Source organism: Rhagoletis zephyria, unplaced genomic scaffold, assembly GCF_001687245.7.
Source record: "Rhagoletis zephyria isolate East Lansing unplaced genomic scaffold, Rhagoletis_zephyria_1.1 Rzeph_scaffold_00487, whole genome shotgun sequence".
Classification (NCBI taxonomy): Eukaryota; Metazoa; Arthropoda; class Insecta; order Diptera; family Tephritidae; genus Rhagoletis; species Rhagoletis zephyria.
In genome coordinates this window covers 59,713-77,797 of record NW_016157571.1, presented here as the reverse complement: position 1 = coordinate 77,797, position 18,085 = coordinate 59,713, and the positions used below count along the sequence as shown (strand labels likewise).

Below are 18,085 nucleotides of genomic sequence, written 5' to 3'. Positions count from 1 at the left end.
CTTTGCGGTGCGGCGTTCCAGCCATGCCTTCAAGGTTAATCAAACGTAGAAACGTAGCAAAAAGCCATAATGCGCCCATTTCATTCTTCACTCACTTTCTTTCGTTCTTGTCTTTCTTACCTTTCAAATGAACTCTATTTCTAACTGTTGCCTCTAAGCCAGTGCATTGGCTCTACTTCTTCTGCGTCCTGCCCCCAAGCCACCTATGTACATACCTATCCCGGTGCGGATAACCGAACTCGAAACTCCGATAAGTGTGCTGTTGTTGTTACCTAAATATTTGATGATGATTATGAAAAATGATGTTTGCTTTGAATTTTGACAGCATTTCATTGTACCATTAGTAAAACTGTAACGAAAGCACTCATTATTATGGGCATTCACTGAATTCACTCTCACTGCAGCTGTCTTTGTCTATACTCATACAAGTTCATATGTAGTAGAGGGTACACAATGCAATGTGGGGTTACAAGTGCTTTCGCGCACTCTCGCCATGTGAATGGAGTTTTCTACGCAATTGGAAATGTTTAAAGAAGACATTAGAAATTCGTTTCGCCTAAAATTGTAGAATTAAAAGTAGTTTTCATTTTTAATTTCAAAGGTTATCTAAAATTGTTCGGTTGTTGATAAACGATAATTGCCAAACATTAAGAGTTTATAGAACCGTAATTGTTTTCTTATTAGAAAAGAGTGCTGTTCAAATTGATTCACGTAAGTCATTAAGCTTTAGGTAGCACGCATCCATGTGTGCGTAGAGCAATTTGAACTTTAAATATTGGGAAGCTTCAAAAGTCATTTGGATTCCCATGAAATTTTAAATGAAGTCCATTGAGTTTTTGATGCATAGCCTCTCTGTCTTCGTTAAAGTTAATTTTATCGCTCGTGCGGGGTTTTTAAGGTTCAGAAATGACAGGTGTACTTTTTGAGAAAAGTCTCGAAAACGTCAAGCTGCCGACCCTATATGCAGTAATACTGCTCCCCAAGGAGGCCTTCGAACGTCGTTGCTCTGGATAGTGACAATCAACGACATCCGCCTAGAAGGCTAGGAAAAGGGTGAGGCTGGTCTCTTTTCTTCAAGAATAAGTGAAACCTTAGAGGGATCATTGTTCAGGTTATACTCTTTGGCATCAAAAATGCGCTTAGGAACAGCAATACAACGTCAGAGAAGTACGTAGCGTTCAGCGAGCAGCTTGTGCAGGTGCTATAGGATCCACTAAGTCGTGTCCTATCGATGCACATAAATTGATTCTGCGCACATGCGCGATATCTACGATCAGACTCAAAGATTCAGGATTTTGAAGTTCCAGCAATATCGACATAGTGGTACTCTTGACAACTCAGAATTAAGCCAAAATTCCTACGTTAGCTTTCAGGTGAAGTATCCCTCTAGACGGGAATGGGTAATCAAGGAGAATTCAGCTGGAATCTATACACAAGAGTCCATGATGGAATACGGTATGAACGAGGGTGTACTCTCTGAAATTCTGGACATCTCTCCTAAGCGGAAGTAGCCATAGGGAAAAATACGGCAATGTGTGAGCTGATGAATTGGCAAAGACTGGGACATCTCTTCAGTAGTCCGAAGCCGAGTCAATAAACTATCCAGTCGTAGTTATAAAGAGTTATAAATTCTTATGTATGACTAAGTCACGAAGAAACAACCGCTCTACGAAAAATTAAAACTGAAAACCTCGTAATCAGTGTAGAAAAATAAGTCCTTGATGAAAATGCAGCTAAGCGGGACATCCCGCACAATCCTCGCTGCCGTAGATTAAGGAGAAATTTAAGAAAAAAACAGTTTCGATGAGAGTATCGCGTTGAGTTTTAATAATTTTTTTTTGCCTGGCGGTGTTATGCATTGTCCCCCATATAAAATATGCTCGACAAATTAATTTGTATGGGAGAAAATGCTTAGCACCATTAGCAAAAAAAAAAATATATTAAAAATAAACGGGATTTTCTAGCATCTTGAAATTTGAACTTAAACCTACCAGAAGTTAATGAGCTACAAAACTGCATACCCTAAAGTTTTCTAAAAATTCTAAATAAAAAGTTTAAAATTTTTGGGTGCAAATGTTAAAGTTTTTTGAATTTTCATAATTTTTGTACGAAGTTTGGAATGTGGATTTATGTGGGGTTGGTAAGGTAAAGTGCTAGAATTTTATAAAAAAATGTAAACATTAAATAAACAAGAGAAAAATAGCCAAAACTAAAGAAAAAAGTATCACTTGACTTAATCAGCTGACCACAACTGTATATGTAAGTGTCAATCTATTCTATAATCAATTAAAAGCAAATCTCCTAAGTTCAAAAGAAGCACAGTGTTTCATTTAGGCGTTTTTCTTAGGTGTTCTGATTATTCTCAATGGCTAAATGCTACAACATTATCAATACTTCCCAGGACAATTTCTGAATCTCAACAGATTTTCTGATTACATTCTACATACATAGTTCTTATTAACTACGTATGTACGGGTATTATAGAAGTTATCAAGGTGAATTTCGATATATCGATGTACGTACATAGTTATGGAGAGATAGATATGCAATTTACAAATGTATATACCTACATACATATATCAATATATATGCATGCGATCTCATTTGAAAAGATGGGTAATATTTCTATAATTTATAATCTCTCATTAGTGCGAGTATCAGTCGAGGTAAAGCATACAAGATTACAGGAACACCTCATCATTAGACGAAAAATGAACATTTTATTACACCCCATACACACTCATCAAACATCATAAAAAACGAAGCTTTTTCATAGACGAATACAGTGGACTCTATTCGCACTTGGCTAGTTTGATGACTGCTTAGTTGGTAGTCGTCTAAAGTCTGTCTGTAGTCTGTTGCAGTCCGTCCGTCTGTGCGTTTGCTTGTCGCTTCGCTCTGTGGCTCGCTCGATTGTCACAGCAGTCGCACTCATTTATAAACGCCTCGAAAAACACTTTTGAGTAATCAGCAAACGCAACGAGCTGCAGGAGTGACAAGGGGAGGAGGTGCACAATTTTATTAAGGCGGCAATAAAAAATACACACAAATTGCGAGGACACATTTCAGCATTGAGAAGAGGCGTATGGAACAAAGTGTTGTTGTTTATGTGAGTGAAGGGCTAAAAAGAGCGTTCGAATAGCAGACAATGACAATTTTAAGAGATTACTTGCAGAGATTGAGCTTGGCGATGCGGCTCTTTGCCAGTGGGAGTGAGGTCGAGATGAGAGATAAATAGTAAGTACCAAGTTCGGCAGCCCTTCCATTTATTATACGTTCATATAATAATAATGTTCAAACGTTCATACATACAAACAATTTATGCAGGTGATTACACACATACATATGTCCACATTTAGTTAATATTTGTAAAGATTATGCACCTCTGTACATCCATACATACGCATGTAGTACATATATATGTATATTGTCACAGTACTTACCTGGAGCTAAAGTGAGCCCAAACTCCGACTAAGTTTTCATTGAAAAATATTTGAGCTTAAGCTCCTACCTCGTTAGTACTACAGAAATAGAGGGCCTTATGCACAAAAGGTGAGCCTAAGCTCCGATTCGATTTCCTGTACAAATTCCAGACCTTGAGCTTATTTCATCACTGCAAAAACTTAGGCTAACTTTTTATGTTTACATGAAGCCCAATGTCTGAGCTTAAGCTTCATGGGCCAGCATTTAATTGGTCGCCGTGAATAACCTCATCGATGACCTCACAATGAACATTCTGCCATTTTGGCGTAGTTGTAATTGTTGTAGCGGCTTCTTAGCCCCGCCTGGATCAGCTAATCCTTCAATCGTTGTCATCAAGCTCAACTAATAGGATTCGACCTAGCTTTAGGAACATGCTGTACTTCAATAAAGTCAAACCAAAGGAAGAGAACTGATGGCATTGGCCATGATGACAATTTTGATACTAAAAACTGAAAGAAAACATGGCTTACCTCGTAAGGTGCTTACCTATTTTCCCAGTGGGTATATTTAGTAGAATTTGAAATCGCAACGATAACAAGACCGACGATCAATAAAAGTGTGCTCAAGAACCTCTGAAACTTAAATAGAATTTATTTACTAGTATTTAATTAAAACACTTTACACTATGCTACTTTTCTGTTTCACATCGTGATTTTTTCTTGCTCCAAGCATCGCCAACTTAATTTTTACCTGATGCTACTGACTTATTAAAAAATAACTTGCAACTTGACCAAGTACTTACCAATCTGTATGTACACACCACACTTCACATTTTGCATAGCTCACCACCACGTGACTTCCCAAGTAAAACGCGCCTATGTTTACAATTCACTTAGAGCTGGCTTTAACGCTTAGCCGCTACTCAGCGTTGAAAGACAGGATTGTTGTGGCAAGCAAACTTTTATTTGTCCGGTACGAAAACTTGTTTCAACGGGCAATTTCAATCTGTGACAAATTGTTATTAAACAAAGAACAAACGGCTAGAGCCAACAACATCTGAGCGATGTGAGTGTAAGCGTAAGCGTTGTGCGCGTCTCTACCTTGAACTCTTAAAAACTGCCTTTGCTCTTTCGGCGCTTGACGTTCAACTCTTGGGAGCGCTCTTTAGTGAAAAGTAAAAATACAAAACCATCACCGGTTGAATTTAGATTAGTGAGAGACGGGTAATAAATAAATACTCGCACAATTGGGTCTGGCTTAACCAGGCGTTTCGTTTTTTTTTCCTTCGTTAACAGAACTTAATAAATTTGTATGTTTATATTGTGATTGGATATCGTTTTTTCTTGGGCTCCTAAAATCTGTCAATATTTTCATGTTTACGTAGGGAATACAGCATTTTTTATGGCAATTAAAACAAAAGTTGTTCTATAGAAAATTAAGGCAAAACAGTTGAATATGTCACATGGTTTTGTAATTTTTTTTTTTTTATGCATAGATGCACATTACATAGTTATTTATGGTTAATGCATATTAGTGGTAGGATATATATGTACATATGTAGACACATACATAGATGCGTTATTAAAAGCTGCTCTAAATTTAGTAAACAACAACGCTCCATTAAAGATTGAATTTTCATATTTTCATGAAATATACTAAAATACTTGCTTAAGGTCAATGCTTCCTATGGTCGTTACCTAATTCTTAATCCATGTCCCCTTCCTTACAAACTGCTCATATGGCTACCCCATTCACAGATATCTATTGGCCATAAGCATTTTTCGTGACCGCGTCACATCACTTGCCTTCTCGTTGCTGCCCTCCCCCTCGCGCTCAAAGAATCCGTCGTAGAGTACAAAATGATTCGCCTGTGGTATTGCACGTTCCAGACCGTAATGTTTCTTGAGGAATCCCAACAGCTTTTCGGATGGCCGATCCACCGAGCATTTGACGGGCACCCACTTCTCCTCGCTCAACATGGTTTGAAAGAGTTTCTTCCCCAAACCTGTGCGCTGTCGGGAATCGTGTATATAAAAATCCAGTATGCAGGGAGCTTTGTCGACTTTTCTGGTTTCACCAAATTCATCAAACAGATACAAATCTTTGGTGCCGATCTTTAGCAAACCGATGACTTCATCCCCACGCCCATCGCAGTCGCCCACATCGGCCATTAGATAGACGACTTGATTGTCGGACGAGCGAAGTTTCTGTGCAGTTGTAACTGGTTTAGTCAGATTTTGTGCCACGGCTGAGAGTTGTCCCAGATGATCGATGATAGCTGCCATCTTTGCGGAAGTAGCTACGATCTGACGCTGATCGCCGTGAAATGTGTGCGGCAATAAGTTTGAGGTGACCTTGACAATGGGCTGGGGAAAGAGGCTGCGTATGTCGAATTGGAAAGTGGCCATTTGGCTTTTTTGTTAAATTTTGCAACAATTAGATTTGTAGTGCGCTTTTACAGATGTATAAACATACATATACATATAAAAACCAAACGATGACGTCAATTGCTAATTATTTTCTGTCCTCAGAATTTATGATTTTCCCGAAAATCGGAAGTTGAATTAAATGCACCGTTTCTGCCTCAGGCTTGTTGTTGTTGCGGACAACTGATTTTCGTTGCTTTCGTTTTGTTGCAAGACGTTGCATTAACACACAATTATTATGAATTTATTACAACAACTTCAGCTTAAAAATTCTCGCACATATTTTCAATTTTGATTTCTTTAACAAAAAAAAAAAAAAATCGTTTTATGTATATTTTTTTTTAATATCGTAAAAACGTAATTCTACTTCAAATGCCAAATGACAAAGTACAAATGTTTATAAACAATATTTACGATAGTACATATTGTATCATGCGATAGTATTCCCAGCTAGCACATTTGCCAGACAATTTCTGATATCAGACAAGTCGGAATAAAAAGTTGACTATTTAGACAAGTTTTACAAGTTTCTTATAGATTTCTGGGCGAAATGTCTCGAAATTTTTTTTTTATTTCCTTATCCGATATGTCTGATCGAATTCTGTCCGATTTCGGGCAGACACGTCTGATAATTCTTATTTTCCATGATTATTTGGTCAGACATCTGTTAGATATGCGTCAGAATCGTCTGTCAGCTATTAGCTCCAAAATGTGGTTGAAAATTTAACGGGTGATTTTTTTGAGGTTAGGATTTTCATGCATTAGTATTTGACAGATCACGTGGGATTTCAGACATGGTGTCAAAGAGAAAGATGCTCAGTATGCTTTGACATTTCATCATGAATAGACTTACTAACGAGCAACGCTTGCAAATCATTGAATTTTATTACCAAAATCAGTGTTCGGTTCGAAATGTGTTTCGCAAACCCAATTGCTGCGAACGGCGACGAATCGACATTTCACGGTCTTCAGCAACACTCTCAGAAACAGACGCAATATTCTCTTCTGTACGCACTGTACGCATTCGTGTGGTTGGTTTAATGTCCAATAAAGTAAACTGAGTGCGAAACTTGGTCACAATCGCATTAATTGTTTGCTCACTTGGTCGATTATGTAGACCATAAATCGGACGTAAAGCGAACCGAACACTGATTTTGGTAATAAAATTCAATGATTTGCAAGCGTTGCTCGTTAGTAAGTCTATTCATGATGAAATGTCAAAGCATACTGAGCATCTTTCTCTTTGACACCATGTCTGAAATCCCACGTGATCTGTCAAATACTAATGCATGAAAATCCTAACCTCAAAAAAATCACCCGTTATAATTCACTTTAGACTTGGCCTTTCTGTGAAATTTATATTGTTGTGCACTTGAAAGGTTATGAAAATATTTATCCAGCCCTTAAATTAATATTCCAGATATACAGTTTTCTCAAAAATGCTTGACGTAGTCAGTGAAGGTATTGAAATAAGTATTCGTTATGCTTAAAATTGAAATTGCAACCATCGTACTACCAAAAATGCCTCCATATTGAGTTTTAACTTTAAACTAAACAACTAATTTGTAGCACCGCTTTCGATAGATTTTTTTATTTTAATTTGTCTTTTAGAAGATCTATGTTGGGGTTAGGTGAGATCAAAGTGACGGTAGGTGGCAATGTTGCCAGATTACCAGTTGTAACTGTCAGTTACAGTTTTTGGACAAGATTGCAGTTACTTAAATCAATTTCTGTTGCAAATTACAGTTTTTTTAAATTCCGGACTGAACAAATAAATTAAAATATCTCATTTGGTTTTTTTTTTTTGTAAGCCAATAACTATAAACAAAATATTTCGATAAAAAATGGCTGCTTAACAAAACAATTTATGAAAAATATTGAAACAGAATTTCATTAAAACAAAATGGCCGGCAGTACGGTTTGGAAGAGGCTAGGCGGAAAGATTTTTTTACTCCTATTTGTTCTTAGTAAACTCTCCTTCCGGTTTCGGTTTCCATTTTAGAACCTCCAGTGTAGCAATGCAGTAAGTGCTGTGGTCGTTGATTCCTGCTAGGGATTTGCAGGATGTGGTTGGCACTCAGTAGTCCGTTAATTCCGGCGGCCGAAGCCCATCCAAATTTTAGTATGACCACGGGGTCTGTTTTCCAGCTGGATAATTTCCGGAGTCTGATGGCTGCTAGCAGGCGTATGCCTGCTGACAAACCTACTCGTCGCTACTCCAACCGGATTAACCTTAACTACCCCGCATTCTAGTATTTGTCTACAAGCGTCCGCAGTCGCGAGCCGACGCCAAGATCTGTCAACACTGTCCCGACCAATGAGGGTTCTAAAATACGTGAATAGTGAAATACGTTAGTTCGTCTAAAGGCGCCCCAAAAATCAAAAAAAGTAAGAATTTCGTTATTAATAATTAGCACAGGCATTTTTTTTATTTTAAATATTAGTACATGTTTTTGAAACGAGCTAATACCTCGCCGATAGCAAACAAAAGACTTAAGACACAAACTTCCAACGAAGCTTTTAACAAATTCTCGATCTTCCTACGCTGGGTGTGCCATCCTTCGCATCTGACTTGGAATATCTGCGTCAGCTGGAATAAATAGAAAGCAAACAAAGTCATATAAATATATATCTCTTTTGAAGACGGCCGCTGCTCTAACAATTCTCAATTCTATGTAATCTTCCACAAAGTTGTTCACTGCTAAAGCCTCTGACCAAACTATTCATCTCTTGTAGCTGAGTGCTTTAAAACTTGTGTATGTGCAATGGTTTACGGCAGAATTTAGGGAATAGCTGTTACTTATTTTTAAAACACTAAAAACTAATTGAGTTTTTTTTTGTAATCTAAAGAGATTTTATATATTTTTTCTTTACATTTAACTAACGTGCCTCCATTTAGAACTAAACTGCTCAGAAATACTTAACAAAATAATAAGTTCAATATTTTTTTTTACTTAAAATTGTCTTCCATAATAAGCTAAGAACACGATTTTTTAATATAGATCGGTGTTTAATAAGACACAAATTAGCTCAAATTTAAACAAAACGGAGAAATTCGATCGCTCAACAAACAGAAATCTTGAACTTCAGCGGTTCTGCGCAGATAATCGAAATATATACGTTTTATATTATTGACTATTTCTTTCTTTGTTTAGTATTCAATAAAATCACCTTTTTTTTAACCGTTTACACAGTTGCCACACATTTTCTGAGCATATCCGCTGTTAGCTCAAAAACTCTCTTCTATAACTCTGTTCTTATTTTAATTAATTATTATAATTTTGTTGTATGCATTCAAAGAAATTCTTTTTCAATACATATGTAGTGCAAATAATGTATTTATTTCAGATATTAATATATAAATACATGTTTTTGAAACGAGCCAATAGCCAATAGCCCGCCGCCGCAAACGACAACAAACAAAAGACTTAAGACACAAACTTCCAACGAAGCTTTTAACAAATTCTCGATTTTTTAATCACACTCATCTTCCCACGCTGGGTGTGCCGTTTGCAATGATTATTCTGTACACAATACATAAATTTATACAAAAGTGTGCACATAAATTAGATATGTATGTATATAGTGCAATCATCAGCTATTTGAAACAAAATTTAGAATACTTCACACGACAGCTTAATTATGTTTGGAAAGCTTCAGTGTACACTGACTGCCTAACCAACTCATAAAAATATATTGTTGTATAACAACCGATGAACTTACATCAACTAAAGTGGGGGCAAAACAAGAGCAATTAGTTAATATTTACGGACGTTTATGCTCTTTTTCACACATTCTTAATTGTAGCAACGACCACGACGACCACGACAACGACGACGACGACTGCAATCGGAGCCGGAGATCGGAAATCTCAACTCACCAATACACGCGTAGTACAGGTAATCTCTTCGCTGGTCGATTGACGCGCGCATGTGTGTTTGTTAGTAAACACAGTGGCGCACGTTGCATGCCCCGCACGAAAAAAAAACAAGCGCACACACATTCCAACAAACAGCAAATATTTGAAACTGTCCCCAACCAGCCAGCCAGCCAGCCAGGCAGTGTGGCCCGGTCCGACTGATTGTTGGTGCAAAATGTCCTACCTTCTTTTGCCTTGCTCTGCCTGTTTCGGTGGTGCATTCGATACTCAGGTGGTCCGTGCTGGTGTTTGTGAGTCAATGAATGAATGCGCGTGAATGTGGTGCGGATCGGCGAGCGAGGGCTGTGAGCGAGCGCCTGTTGGCTGGCCGGCCGGCTGGCTGTCTGGCTATGAGTGAAGAGTGTTGGTGACGGTGGCTGGCGCCCAGTGCTGCTTTAATGTTGTGCAGCGAGCAATTCTAAGTCAGTCTGCAGTTGGATTTCGTTGCGTGCGGTACGAAAAGCGGAAAACTTTTACACGGTGCTAATTGAAAAAACAATGTGTTGGTAGAATTAATGGGAAACTTCTGGCATGGTTTTCAATTCGAGTGAACTAAAAAATGGGTGCGAATAGTACGAAATTGCAAGCTGTGCTTACGATTTTTTTTTTGTATTTAAAAATTGTGCAGAACTAGAACTAGCGCACGGCAAGCGATGCTTACTTAAGTAACTTGTGTGTGTAGTACTTGGTGAAACGCAGTCGTGTAATTTGCTGTTACTTCCCAGCTTCAAAGTCGAATGTCGGTATCGGCCACACGGTTTGCCACGGAACGGTGAATGTTTGAGCATACAAACATAAATATGCACGTACGTCTATGACACATTTTTATGCAATTTTATGGTTCATACGTCGCTTGCAAACTGTCGCAGATAGCAAAAATTATGCCATCCAATGTAAGGAACAAAGACTAATGTGTTTTATGTGCCCTTAAAACCTTTGAGCAGCAACGTCTGATAATCGTACCGACGGCTACGGTGGAAATGGTGAAAAATCTACTATCCAAAATATACACGGAATAACTTAAAAAGTCGTGAGAAATAGAAAATTAAATGGTGAATACTCCGGCGACCTTCAACATAATAAAAAGGCATTTGTGAACATTTTATAAACCATACTCAAGGCAAAAAATTAATGCAAATCCAAGTGCTTACAGCTTAATTGAAAATATCGAATGTGCACATACAAGCATCCATTAAAAATATCTGGTGTTTGACAACTCATTCTAACTTTAATGCTGATTGAATTGAATAATAAAAATCTTCATAAGTGCAAATGGCAATGTACAATGAAAAATAAAAAAAAAATTTAATATAAAAACTGTGTCGTAAATCTGCAGTACCATACCATATATGTATCGATCAAATATGCAAGACAAGCTTTTGTTGCGCGCATAGCTAAATAAACTTTGTGTGTCATAAAAGTTTTTCAATTACAGACACAGTGAAATCCTACCAAGGAAGAACAATAAAAGTCTCTTCGAGTGAAAGGGCTATTTCGCAACTTAAAACGTCTATTCAATCAGAAAACATTTAGTGAACCAAAGCAAAACTGGAAAATGGTGCCAGCATGACAAGCTACCCGAGCAAAGCAAGCACTAACAACGCTGAGAGTTCGAGCTTTCATTCCAACATCATTCGAACTTTCACCGCCAAATTTAAGCTTAAAGCTTCCGACCATTCGCAAAATCAATACAAAACCATGCATGACGAATTCCAAAACGCAACACAAGCCAACAATAATTCGACTAATCGAACTTGTCAACCATCCATCGGAGATAACGAAAAACATTTGGACACGTCGTACGCCAAAGTCCAACCTCCAGAGCTTATAATTAACAGCGCCGCCTATATTACGCACGGCGCCGATAACGCAGCCGCTGGCTCACTGCAGCACAGTCTGAGCGTCATGCCGCCGCCGTATCGCTATCCCAGCAGTGAATCATCGGCGTCCTTCACGCTATTGCCGCTTAGTCGACGGCGCTGGTTTCAGCGACAGACTTGCCTGCTCTGTATTATGGTCGCCTTCATCTTCGGCCTGCTGCTTGGCGTCTTCGTGCCAATGCTTGATCTTCGTCATGTATTTTTAAATATGTCAAGTGCGCAAAAAGCGGGGCCGCTTATAGAGCATACGTCTCCAGATAGCTCAAAAAGTTTAGATAACAAACTTGCGCCGAGCATAGCCGCTGATTTGTATTGGAAACCACTGCCTCGCGACAAGCCACAGCGCAATCATACATCGACAGCTACGATTGGCGATCTCAGTGTTGGTCCGCTCAGCCCGTTTTCGGTGGCCTTCATCAGTGACAGACATGCGAGAGTCAACGCTGAAGAAATATTAAGTGACAACGTACATTTAAGTGCGCAAAGACGGTCTTCTTTTACGGTGCATAACATCATAGATAAGCCTCTGGGACAACCATTAGGCCAATATGCTTCGAAACCAAGCACGGCTTTCGACTCTGCCCCCGCTGTTGTGTTAACGAAGCAAACACTCCAACGGCCCACAGTGCAGAAGAAGAAACATCCGCTTGAGCGCCGCTTGCTGGGCATCATTAACTCAAACATCTTCTGGGGCGAGCAGGTAGAACGCGCCCTACCAAAAGGCTTCAGCGCACAAGACACGCGTGATTGGAATGCTTATGTGACATCGCCAGCTGTGGTGCAACGCCTCGAACCAGGCTGCGGACGCATGCAAAACCGCATGATGGTCTTCAGCGACGGCACACGCGCTTGTGCGCGCTACCGCCAAAACACCGACCAAATCCAAGGCGAAATCTTCTCATTCTATCTAGGTCGCTTGCTGAATATGAGCAACCTCGCGCCTAGTGCCGTGGTAACTGTGAATGGTGAGACGGAGAAGTGGTCCAACGTGGTGCACGACATAACAGAAGCGCAGTGGCAGCAGCAGCGTCCGGTGGTGCTGACGCGTTGGCTGCCCAATCTCGAGCCCGCCGGCATACCTCAGCCATTCCAACCGCTCGATCGACATTTGAACAAACACGATGTATGGAATATTACTCGGGCTTTGACATCTGTCAAAGTGGCCACAGCGCCACAGCCTTTGTTGGCTGAAAGTTTGGTGGCTGAAAGTGGACGCGACTCGTTTGGTTCTGGCAATAGCGTTCAAGCGCCGAGCCCACCGATGTCTGCCTTCTCTGATTCGTCGCTGGATATATTAGTCACGCCAACCTCACTCGCTCTGGAGCGGCTGGTTGAGCTCGCTCAATGGTCGGATTTGATTGTCTTCGACTATTTGATAGCGAACCTCGATCGCGTTGTTAACAATCTCTACAACTATCAGTGGAATGCGGAAATTATGGCCGCGCCTGCGCATAATTTGGCACGCCAATCTAATTCACAACTACTTATCTTTCTCGACAACGAATCCGGTTTGCTGCACGGCTATAGACTGCTCAAGAAATACGAGGCCTACCACGGTCTGCTGCTGAACAATTTGTGCGTATTCCGTGAGCCCACCATACAAGCACTGCATCAACTGCGTGCGGCCGGTGCGGGACGCAAGCTGCGGGAATTGTTCGAGCAGACGGCGAGCGACGAAGTGCGGGATGTGCTGCCAGCTTTGCCGGATAAATCAATTAAGATACTCAGCGATCGCATTGATCGAGTGCTGGAGCAGGTGGAAAAATGTAAGCAGCTGATGGATGATAGATAATGATTGATAGTAAGCGAACGGGAAGTTGATTAGAAAAGTTAAAAAAAAAATAAAAATATTATGGTTGAGGTGCTTTATGTAAAAATTGACTGTAAAATAGGTGCGATTTAGAGTTCAATCATGTAAATAGGAATTATTGTGGGTAGTTATGTATATATTATAGAATCCAAAAGTAATCGAGGCGCTCCCGAAAAGTCATTGTAAAGTCATAATTTTTAAGTTTCTGTGAGTAAAGTAATGGTAATTTAACACGTAGTGCATAGGTAGTCGAGACAAAAAGACTTAAGTCTGACATTCCCACTGATAAATGCTTAACATTTGTTTTGGCTGAGGATGTTCTGTACACAAAAATATGTAACTTTGCCCCCAAAAACACACATACCTACATACGTGTGTGTGTTAGGTATGTAAAGGAGCAACTAAGATATACCTATGGTATACGAGAGTCATGTGATTCTGATTTCATTGTATGTTACTTCACTATCTCAATTTAATTTTGGAATTCTGAAATACATTTCACTAATCGAAAGAAAACCTCACAAAGTAATAAGTTCCAAGAGTACTGAAAAATCCTGAGCATGAAGGAGATAGAATTTAAAAAAAAATATGGGCATTATTCAAGCTTTCTATCTTTCACAACCAACACTTTTTTATAAAAAAAAAATGTTATGATCACATTCTAAACTATATTTTTTGTTATAAGACAAGCTTTACGCAGCGTGCTCTGAAACGCTGGTTGTGCAAATCATTTAATAATTCTACTTAAATGGTCTTAATGGCATTGTATTCTACTCATGTTTCAGGCATGAGACAAATCCAGGACGCTCTAAAGCTGCGGACTTCTACATTGAAAGAAGATTTTACCAAACCTATCTCCAGATGTCTCTTAAACCGTCCCGATCTTTGGCGCTCGTTAGAAATTCGAAGCGCATTTTTGGGCTTGCCATATGCTCGATCAAGAAAATTGATTTTGCAAAACCGAAACCCAAATTCGGGTCCATATGGTCAATATCTCTGTGGCGGCTCGCATTCCCCTACAGAATTGTCACGTTCCGTGTTCGTCGTATATTAAGCTCGGGTTCCAGATATATGGATGATGTGCTAAGAAAGATATTGCCCGTTTCTTCTACTTTTTCGAAATGTCTAGATCTCGGATTGATTACTTATATACACATAAAGCTGCTATATTTATTGCATTGATCTCAACCTGAAACATACCGAAGTCGTATGCAAGTTTTCAAGCAATTTTAAATGAAGGTGGATTTTTTACATGATGTTCTTCTGCCCTTTTGCGATAACCGTAAGCCACTTCTTCTACTAGACGACCTTAACTTCGATGCACTCAGAAAATAAAATATTTTTCGCTCACATTTTTGTTGGGCTTTTGGTCGAGCTTCTCTTCCAACTAGTGGTGTGCGTCGTCTTGATGTTTAAACACCGCCTTCGAACAGAACATGGTTTTTTATTTAGAAGCTTTCTCATGGCAGGAACATGCTCGGAGGTTCCCCTTTGATTGCCGATTGGTGACCGCTGCTTAGATAAAATCCTTTTATATATATATATTTTTTTTTGTAATGCTATAGCTGTTATAAACTGACATGCCCCGAATTTGAGCCAAATCGAACCATAAGTAAAAACTTTCATATACACTTGTCGGTTTTATTTTTTGAAAAAAATATTTCTTATAAATCTGCTATGTAGTTTACTATCAAAATTCGTCTTAGTTATGATGTTGTTTTCATGCAATAAAAGTATAAAATATTTTTAATTTTTTGTCGATCCAGTTGATATAGTACGGTTATATGTATAAAATTATACCATGTTTTATATTTCTAAAAGATTTAAGCCTGAATTCTATTCCAAAGAAAAAAAACAGGTTTCTCTAAAAAAGACAAATATTAGTAACAAAAACAAAAGTTTCCTATTATATATATTTATTCTTCTAAGTCAGATATTCTCTGTATCTTCTTGCCATGGTGTTTTTGCAGGGACCGTAACAGTTACAACTTTTATTAAAAAATTGCTCTCTAACAATTATTTTTCGACTTTTATTTAATTCCTTTTAAATAACCGTTGTTTCTGCCTTTTATTTTATAAACACGAAATAAAAATTATTTTTTAGCGTGTATTCCGTACACAGAATTCCTTGTTGAACTGTTTAAATAAAATTGCTTGTAGCTGTTCTCAAGTTTGAAATTACTCACCTACAGAGCAACAAACTCAGATGTAAGACTTTTCATTGTCCAACAAAGAAATTAGAAATTTTAGAAAATATTCAATTCTAACCAAAAACAAAGTCTAATCTCCTTTTACATACATATTGCGCACTATCTTCAAAGAAGACACAACTAAAATTACACGTTCGTCAGAAAATGCGAAAAACTATTTATTAGCATTAAAAATGCCAAATTTTGAGTTGTGTCACTTTCGAAGATGGTGAGCGATATGTACTGTGAGCTATCAAATTTCATTAGAAAAAATTCATACAACTTTTTATACTTAAGTTAGAATGTGGAATGTATGACTTAAACACATACCGGCGGCCAGCCTAGCCAATGTGTTGTAAACATATTCGCAAAATTGTCACAATTTTTAATTTTTTTTTTAATTTTAAAAATTATTGACTGTAAATATCAAATTTACAATTTAAAAATATTTAATTAATCCTACGAGTTTTAAAACAAGAATTTAATCAAATTAGATATTAACTAAATATTTTATGAAAAATAATTGTGTCTAAGATTTTGTGATATAATATTTAAGTATGATTTATATATATTTCAATGATAACTTATTTAAATGCTAATCGAAATATTAATACTTTATATGGAAAAATAAAATAAAACTTGAAAAGAAATACTGTGAAATACATATAAACGAAAAAAATAAGCCTTTGCTTCTTAACTGGGTTGGGTTGAAAATGGGTTGATTTTGATTCTTGAGTTGCACCGAATTTGCAGTTGAGTGCCCACAGATATGGAACTTGAGGAATTATTTTACTGTAAAAAAGCATCAAGCGAAAGGTTATATTCATTCCACGAGTCTTGAATCTGTATTTCAATTCATTTCCGAACGCAAAATTGAGTTTTCTTCTTTTTTTTTTAATTAACCTTAGTTGTGGTTATGGTTTCTGGTTAATAACCTCAAGTCGATATTGAATAGTGTACTATATAGGAACAAATTAACTATTTTTCGGTAAAATTGAGATCCGAAAAAATTTTAAATGTTATTGTTAAAATAAATTTCACAAAAGAAAAAAAGAGAAATAATTGATATCACTTCCCTGTGTACAAATCTAGAGTACCACTGTCCATTAAAATGGACGCTGAATAACGGTAAAACTAAGAGTTTTATAAAATTTTTGAACGTGTTTTTAAAATCAATGAAATTTAATTCGCTGCACTATGTCCATCTCGTTGTAAAGCTCATACAGCTCCTCGTTCCATAGTCTGCGGTACTCGCCGTCGCCAACGCATAAAGGCAGAACAGACTTCGCGTTTTTTGTTACCGACGATATCGATGTAAATGTAGTAAATTGTTCCTGAGCGTTTAAGTTCTGCAGCTCTTATTATCTTCTCCGACATCCTTAAAATTCAACAAATAGGTGGTGAGTGTCGATTCTTTTCCCACGGATATTTTCCAAAATTTGGCGTATTGTGAATACCTGGTCTATGGTGGATTTTCCAGGCCTAAAGCCACACTGATAAGGCCCAATCAGTTCATTGACGGTGGGCTTCAATCTTTCATACAATACGCTCGATAAGACCTTGTAACCTAAGCTTAGAAGGCTGATCCCGCGGTAGTTGGCGCGAATGGCGGGGCCGCCTTTCTTGTGAATTGGGCAAAGCGCACTTAAATTCCAGTCGTCGGGCATGCGTTTATCTGACCATATTCTGCATGAGAGTTGATGCATACACCTTATCAACTGCTCGCCGCCGTATTTGAATAGCTCAGCTGACAGGCTTTGTTGTTTTCCAGCCGTGTTATTGCTATTCGTACCTCGTCATGGTCAGGCGATGGAACATCGACTCCGTCAGTAGCGTGGAAAAGTGTTGTCTCCATAATTTAAGTACGCTTTGAACATCGGTAACTAGGTCGCCATTGTTGTTCTTACACGAGTACGCTCTCNGATGGAACATCGACTCCGTCAGTAGCGTGGAAAAGTGTTGTCTCCATAATATAAGTACGTTTTGAACATCGGTAACTAGGTCGCCATTGTTGTTCTTACACGAGTACGCTCTGGTATTGAAATCTTCCGTAAGTCGCCTAAATCTCTGGTAAAATTGTCGGGCATTCTTCCTGTCGGCCAGCATTTCAAGCTCTTCGCACTCACGTATTAGAGCCATTCGAACCATAAATTAATCAACAAAACATTCCACAAATATGAACCATCGACTTTACTTTAAGCCACAAATGCCCAACGCACCAAGTCTCTACTTAATCTAAGGAGGAAGGACATTCGCACAGTAACTGGAGTTCTCATCGCACACTGTCTGATTGGGCGCACCGAGGAATGACGACTGCAGAAGCTGCATGGATGAAGACGAAGAGGAAAATTTGTTTCGAGCAAACAATATTTTGGCAATCGGCTGACCATTTTAACATTTGATCTTCAATTAATGTGATAATGGAAACCACGGTGTCT

At 38.4% G+C, this 18,085-nt stretch overlaps 2 protein-coding genes and 1 long non-coding RNA gene across 3 annotated transcripts; 1 reads left to right on the top strand and 2 right to left on the bottom strand.

Annotated features, from left to right (window-relative positions):
* Positions 1 to 5,174: 5,174 nt before the first annotated feature.
* On the bottom strand, positions 5,175 to 5,835 carry LOC108359899 (alpha-tubulin N-acetyltransferase 1-like). The gene has a single exon (XM_017611976.1). It carries the CDS (start codon positions 5,829 to 5,831, stop codon positions 5,175 to 5,177), a length of 657 nt encoding a protein of 218 aa, XP_017467465.1. The 5' UTR covers positions 5,832 to 5,835.
* A 1,923-nt stretch (positions 5,836 to 7,758) lies between these two features.
* On the bottom strand, positions 7,759 to 10,055 carry LOC108359900 (uncharacterized). Its single transcript, XR_001847016.1, has 3 exons — positions 9,573 to 10,055; positions 8,320 to 8,439; positions 7,759 to 8,175 (listed from the first exon to the last, which is right to left on the bottom strand). It is a non-coding gene; the product is annotated as an uncharacterized LOC108359900 (long non-coding RNA).
* Positions 10,056 to 10,207: 152 nt separating this feature from the next.
* Positions 10,208 to 13,813, top strand: fj (four-jointed box kinase). The gene has a single exon (XM_017611973.1). It carries the CDS (start codon positions 11,335 to 11,337, stop codon positions 13,438 to 13,440), a length of 2,106 nt encoding a protein of 701 aa, XP_017467462.1. The 5' UTR covers positions 10,208 to 11,334; the 3' UTR covers positions 13,441 to 13,813.
* Positions 13,814 to 18,085: the final 4,272 nt, after the last annotated feature.